General features: G+C 34.8%; 2 protein-coding genes across 2 annotated transcripts in view; one reads left to right on the top strand and one right to left on the bottom strand.

Moving 5' to 3' along the window:
• Positions 1 to 1594: 1594 nt before the first annotated feature.
• On the top strand, positions 1595 to 3390 carry LOC108774397 (serum response factor-binding protein 1). The gene is made up of 2 exons (XM_018540491.1): positions 1595 to 1715; positions 2160 to 3390. Exons 1-2 carry the CDS (start codon positions 1689 to 1691, stop codon positions 3339 to 3341), a joined length of 1209 nt encoding a protein of 402 aa, XP_018395993.1. The 5' UTR covers positions 1595 to 1688; the 3' UTR covers positions 3342 to 3390.
• A 432-nt stretch (positions 3391 to 3822) lies between these two features.
• LOC108774399 (elongation factor-like GTPase 1) overlaps positions 3823 to 6860 on the bottom strand; it is a 48661-nt gene continuing 45623 nt past the window's right edge. The window contains exons 4-5 of the mRNA XM_018540494.1: positions 4995 to 5182; positions 3823 to 4135 (exon numbers count right to left, since the gene is read on the bottom strand). Coding sequence (XP_018395996.1) covers positions 3947 to 4135; positions 4995 to 5182 — 377 coding nt within the window. The 3' untranslated portion in view covers positions 3823 to 3946. The remainder of the gene's footprint in view (positions 4136 to 4994; positions 5183 to 6860) is intronic.

Here is a 6860-nt window from a genome sequence, read left to right as displayed (position 1 = left end):
ATTCGTTTTATTTTCATCGATTTTGAAAACATCGATCCATTTTTAAACATCGCCCATCCCTACCCTCAAGTAAGGGATCAGACAACAGCGTGAAAGATGCAGATTGGCTGCCGCCATTAGTGGGATACTTCCGTTGGTTAGGTTAGGGTCTGCGCACAATGGAGGAACAGATATTAGATGTTAAAATATTAACCTATCCAGATACCAGTTACACCGAAATACACGATTCTGATAGGTTAATATTTTAATATCTAATATCTGTTCCTCCATTGTGCGCAGACTCTTAGTATGCTTTCCTTTTAGAGGACACACTCGACACAAACGTCGTTCTATCCTTCTTGACATTCAACGAATGATAAAGATAGAATGATGTTTGTGTCGAGTGTGTCTTTTAAAAGGAAAGCATACTTAGTAATTGCTGATTTAGTTGCTCAGTACTGTTTGTTTAAGATGTAGATATATTATACGTATGTATGTACGGTTCGATTATACAGTTTATATATTTTTTAAATCATTGAAAAATGCGATACTGTGAAGTTTTAAATTGCAAAAATTTAAGTAGAAATGGCATTATAATGCGCCATTTCCCGAAATCTCCCACAAGAAGAGAAAAATGGATAATCTATCATGCCTCTGGTCGTATCGGTTGGATACCTAAAAAGTATTCTGCATTATGTAAATAGATACAATATTATATAACTATCATTATATATGTATATAATGACAGAATTATGATATTTATATTAACGTAAAGACAGGGAGCAGTTCACAAAGTTATTAACTATGTTCCATTCCACGTATAATGCGCAGGATTTATCCTTTTATTCTAATTTGTTTAATACAGGTCTTAATAACAATGCATTTGAATACTCCCGCGCATTAACTAATGTACACCCACGGTAATTAATTCTGTCCCTCGGAAATTTTCACAAAATGAAAAGTGACCTCCTTTCTATAATAATTGTCACTATTCATGCATGATAAGATTCAGTCGTAACCATGAAGGAAGATATAAGGAGACTCCACTCGGTCTCGCCAGTCTACAAGACATGAACCCATTTTAGGTTTCGAGTTCCGTTTCCGATTCTCGACACTCGCAGCGCTCGTGAATTTAGTAGTGCTGCGCATAATGAGTGCGAGTAAGAGAAATGATCATTTCTCTTACTCGCACTCATCAGAATCGGAAGCTGAACTCGAAACCTAAAATGGGTCCACTTTTATTTTACGGAGTAGAGTCTCCTTATATCTTACTTCCTGGTCGTAACGTTAATCGTGCATGGATTGTGACAATTAATATAGAAAGGTGGTCATTTTTTATTTTGTGAAAATTTCCGAGGGACAGAATTAATTACCGTGGGTGTACTTCCGGTATCCCTCTAATGACGATGTTGTATGATCCCTTACTTGAGGGTCCCTAGCTCCTTTAGCTTTAAAGCGACATCTTTGGACATTTCTTTCTCAGAGGCGCTTCTAATTGGACAAAATAGCAATAGAGGATTCTCTATTGAACGCAAACTATATTCGTTATTTTCTCAGGCTTGTTTACGATTTGTGATGATTGTGGAGAGATTTTTACGCACTTTTACAGGATTGCTAAAATCATAAGAAAAATAAAAGGATTTATTTATGTACTAGTCCGTACGATTGTTAAGTGATTCATTGCAGAAAGATTTTTCTTAATCTATAAAATGATAAAGTCTGAAATAAATAATGAGGTAAGATGTACTCTATTATCGAAAAAACGAGATGGACATTTTCTCTGGTCGACGACGTTAATGACGACGACGACGACGACGACCGACGACGTATCTTAAAATTGAAACGTGAAAATTCACAGATTCGGACTTTGCGTCGCGATATCTCCGCTCGTAGGGCACGTAGAAAAAAAATGAAAGCACTTTTATCATACAATTTAAGTATTTCCTGTCGATTGAGCGTATGTAGAACTTGATCGGTTCAGCCGTTACTGAGATCTGATCATCTCGACCCCGAAAAATTCTCAGTTTCGCAAAGGAGGCACGGCAGTGTCGCGCGCTTGGCTTAGCGCCGAGACACTACCGTGTCTCCAGATATTAGAATGAAACATGTGTCATCCGTTTACATTTATTTTTGCTAAGAAGATACGGGATTTATATCATTGATCTTTACAATATTTTCAGTTCATCCTTCTGCGACACGCAGTTCGTCAAGCACGAGTTTGCATAGTTAATAAGCTTATCAAGGAAGCTAAACTCTTACGGGATAGACATGGAAACGAAGCACAAAAGGAGAAGTGTAGAAAGAAAGCCGACAAGCTGATTGACGAGGTTTATACACTAAAGACAATTAAAGATGACGATATTTCAAAATTTGGTCTCTGTGATGAGAGAAATCTGACTAAAATTTTACAAGATCAGTCATCAAATAGCAGCGTTCGCATAATGGCAAGGGTGGCGAATTATAAAACTCTAAATAAAAGACTAACACAGTTTAAGGAGAGATTCCCAGACTATAAACATTCGACAGAGAAGAAGACGACAAAATTAAAAGACAAGGCTGCTGTGAGAACTAAGAAAGCTAAAGAGAATAATTCTCAGAAAAAGAGTTCAAAGAAACAAAAAGTTGTTGAAAACAGCATTGAACAACTGCAATATAACTCCGAAGATGAGGAAACGTGTAAGAAGGAATTATCTGAAGTAAGGAATAACTCGCAAAAGCGCAAAAATACAGACGAAGATTGTATATCCTCGAAAAAATTGCTAAAACTTGAGAAAGATGGTACATCAGAAACTACATCAGTCACAGATAAACGATCAAATGTAATTAAATCATTAAGCGTTACGAAAGAAGCCATGGTGAAGAGGTTTACTGAGCTGTTGGAGGAGCAAGAAATTAATCAAGACGCACAAATGTCTGCCGAAAGTCAAGATTCTGCAGATACCGCGATCGAACAAGTAAAAACGGTTGATGACTTCTTCATGACAGTGGATGGTGAAAACTATCAAGGGAGCAGCGCCTCAACATCGTACACAAAATGTCACAGACATAGTACGCAAGCCAAACCTTTCCAATTGAATGATCAAGTTAAAAAGCAAAATGCAAGTCGCAAAAATAACGCAAATTTAAATAAAAGATCTTTGGACAAACAATCCTTTTCTATAAAATCCAAGAAAATTACTCCCAATAAAATTAATAACACGATTAATAATAGAGCAAATAAAAGTAACACAAATAAAAATACGATTGTTAATAAAAAGGATGACAGTACCGATTTACATCCTTCCTGGATGGCTAAGAGAAAAGAGCAGGAAATCATGAGTGCAGGATTTCAAGGCAAAAAGATTGTATTTACGGATGATTAGGCGAAATAGTTTACTGTATGGGACAGAGTTTACTTAATCAAGAATTTTTTGTAAAATGCTTTTTAAACTTGTGATACATTTGTCATATTATTTTAACAAAAATGTATACATATGTACATTTATCTTCAAGTGTAATACATTTATTTTATGTAAATAGCGTCATATATGTTGTGTCTTCTTTTCTAAATAATTTATATATTTTTGTTCAATAAAATGCAATTAAATCATACATTTTATTTGTACGTAACATGGTCTTCTGTATACAAAACATGTCGTAAATATGTAGTTGTAACAACATATTTGAAAATGACGTTAAAAAATAAAAACAAAACCACTTAAAATGATCAGGTAAACAAAACGTTCAATTTAGAGTTTATCTAATTCAAATTAAATTCAAATTAACAAAATTAAATACTGATCAGTCAATGAATATTCAATTTTGTTTCATAACATAACGTAGAAAGGAACAAATGTTCTCGTTTATACATATATTTGCATTGATTTCATAAATTTAGTGGACGTAAGATTATTGAGTTTCTACGACAAGGATGAAACTTTGAGTATATGCGATTTTTAAAGGCTTCACATTAATGAGAATCGTCGCATCACTTGTTTTTAGAAAGAGTGCGTTGTTTTTCAGCATGCGTAACTAATTGGGAATCCACAGGAAGGCCTTTTCTTCGACGAACTGCATCCATGTAGCATTTAGCTCGGTTATCGCTGTCTGCCTTTTCACCAAAATGGAGATATTCTTCCTCCGTGGATGGCACCCAATAAGGATCCTGTTCTATTACCTATAATGCAGGAATGTTACATTATGTTCAAAAGAGTGCGTTTGAGGAATTAAAATATTGTATAAAAGAACAGAAGTCTTCGAAATTGTCATGGATTGTTTAGTCGTATATCTTTAGATCTTTTATTGAAGAAAAAAATTTATGTATTCGGAATTTTATATAATGACTGTTATCCAATTTTCAACTTATGACATTAGTAATTTATAAACTGTGGACACCCCTAACACTCAGGTTTAAAAGATATTGTTAATTTTTTATATTATTTTATCCTTTTATTCTTCGTGATTTAATTTATGTAACACTCAATCTTCCGTTGAATTATAAATTTTAACATTGAGAATATGACGGGATCGGAGTCGAAACGTTTACATATCTAATGTACATAGATTATGTATATCTAACATAGATTATTAAACATCAAAAAAAATAATTTCAAAAATTAGAAGAGCATAAAACCACACACAAGATCTAGTTCGTGAGACTTTTAGAGTCAATAATTTATTGTCAAAGACACAATTAAACGTTTCGGTCCTACAAGAGTGACCATCCTCAGTACACTATTAAAAAATTACAACATAAATATAAACGCTCAATCAAATTATAATTCGCTTACATCAAAGACATTGCGCAATAGAATATATTATTTTCCCCTTGACATCATCCTCCAATAGTCCATACTTCGTATATGTTTTCTTATAACGTGTTACTCTTAGGTTAATGCAAAATATTTTTATTGATTATTAAAGATAAAATAAAAAACACATTCAAGACGTTGCTCAGAGTTTTAATCATTATTTTGCAATTTCTAAGAATGTCTCAAAGTTTATGAACACTTTAATTCACAAGAAAACGCGCTTACCTCCCAATGACTAAAAACTAGTTGCGGACTAGCCAATCCGGACGTTTGCGTCCGTAGTTCTCTTGCGAGATGGAAGCTCTCTAGAACCGGTAGAGTGGCCAATACTCTGAATTGTCCACCGAAGCCGTAAGCACTTTCCGTAGATACGATACGGCCTTGTCTTTTACCGAACACAGCATACAATCTCCCTGTAACAAGAACAGTCATCATCAATTGTTGATGTCTCAACGTGAACGGTAATATCGCGATGCAGAGACAATCTTCTCTGTATTACTCTAGTCTAGCATTTCTTCGCGACATTCCTCTTACGGTACCCTTGCACTTTTAATAATAATAAATATTTTCGAAATTATATTCCTTGCGCAACAGTACTCTACAAAGTGTTTTCATACGATTTCATCTTACAAATATAAAGACAATCGCAAATACTTGGATACGAGAATCAGACTTTTAAGTGATTTGATGTGATGAAGATTAATGTTTGAAGTAGCTTTTGTGTATAGGTATTGTTCTAGTTAACATCTTATCGTGTATTATATAAACAAATATCGCAAATATCGTATCAAAAAAAAAGGTACGAGATATAAAGCACTTGCAAGGATAAATTTCGAGAAATCAGCTAAAAAATGTAGCTAATTTTTTAAAATAAAGATAAAGAATAATCACACAGAAATGTCCCGATTAATTTGAAAAGATAAAACATACTAAACTAGAAGAAGAAAGCCATTTTACGGTCGAAGCTGGATCACAGTGCTTATTATAATTGTGTGAATTTTATATACTGCTTATGTAGTCCCCCCATAAATCGCGATGCTGATAGTTTTTCAGCATTGACGCATACATATTTACTACCGCAGTAATACCACTTAGTTAAATTGACAAGCAATCTAACAATTTTTGATGCTTATAGCATCTTATTGGATATTAATAATATGTTGAAAGACATATATTAAATTTTAATGATGTAATGTTGAAGTAAAGATAAATCTATCTGTGAAAAATAAGATTGCGAAGAATATCACAAGTTGGCGTTTCGTCCCGGCTTCCACTACTGGACTCATCAGTAAGGTAATGTAATGGGAGCCTACCTTAGACGCCTATTTAAGTTATTAAATCGAGATTCTATATATACAGATATACGCGTATCTCAGCACTTGCGAGAATTTTATGGGGGACTACATATGCAGTATATAAAATTCACACAATTATAATAAGCACTGTGATCCAGCTTCGACCGTAAAATGGCTTTCTTCTTCTAGTTTATTATTGTTTATCAATTGTACGGTCTCAAAAATATTTCAGTATTTGATAAAACATACTATCTGATGATAAAAAGAAGATAAAACTGTATCTCTATAGTAAATCTAGAGGAAGAAAAAGAAAAGAAAAAAAGGAGAAAGAAGAAACCAAATAAGACAACACAGCAGTCTAAGCTGGATTACGGGTGCTTCTAAATAATTGCGTGTGAACTTATATACTACGTATGTAATTCTTCATTCACAGAAAGAAGAAAGATATGAGATGTCAAACAAAATTCGGAATTGCGTGAAAAACGAGGTAAACGCATTTATCAGGACATTTAGGTACGATCAGAAAACACAGGAAAGGGGATATCGTTGACGAAAAACCGGCTCGTTGGTAAAAGCGCGAGGGAAGAGAGAAAAAGATCTCGTCGCGAAGCACAGAATGTGCAGAAAACATAGCGGATAATGATAAAACAGAGCGCGCGTGCGCGCGCGCACGCGAAAGCAAACGGGCCGGCCTCCGGAGAAAAGAGTAAAACACTCGTTAATACTGGGGGGGGGGGGGGGGGGGGAGAGAGAGGAGCGGAGAGGAACGCGCGCTTCGTACGGAGCGCGCCCGTGG

Source organism: Cyphomyrmex costatus, unplaced genomic scaffold (genome assembly GCF_001594065.2).
Source record: "Cyphomyrmex costatus isolate MS0001 unplaced genomic scaffold, Ccosl1.0 scaffold253, whole genome shotgun sequence".
In the NCBI taxonomy this organism is placed as follows: Eukaryota; Metazoa; Arthropoda; class Insecta; order Hymenoptera; family Formicidae; genus Cyphomyrmex; species Cyphomyrmex costatus.
This window is presented reverse-complemented; position numbering and strand designations above follow the sequence as displayed.

Excerpts from the sequence above, each read along its gene's own strand:
- LOC108774397 (XM_018540491.1), top strand. The coding sequence starts at position 1,689 with ATGATAAAGTCTGAAATAAATAATGAG. Across the intron at positions 1,716-2,159 it reads AGTCTGAAATAAATAATGAG|TTCATCCTTCTGCGACACGC; the intron begins GTAAGATGTACT and ends CAATATTTTCAG.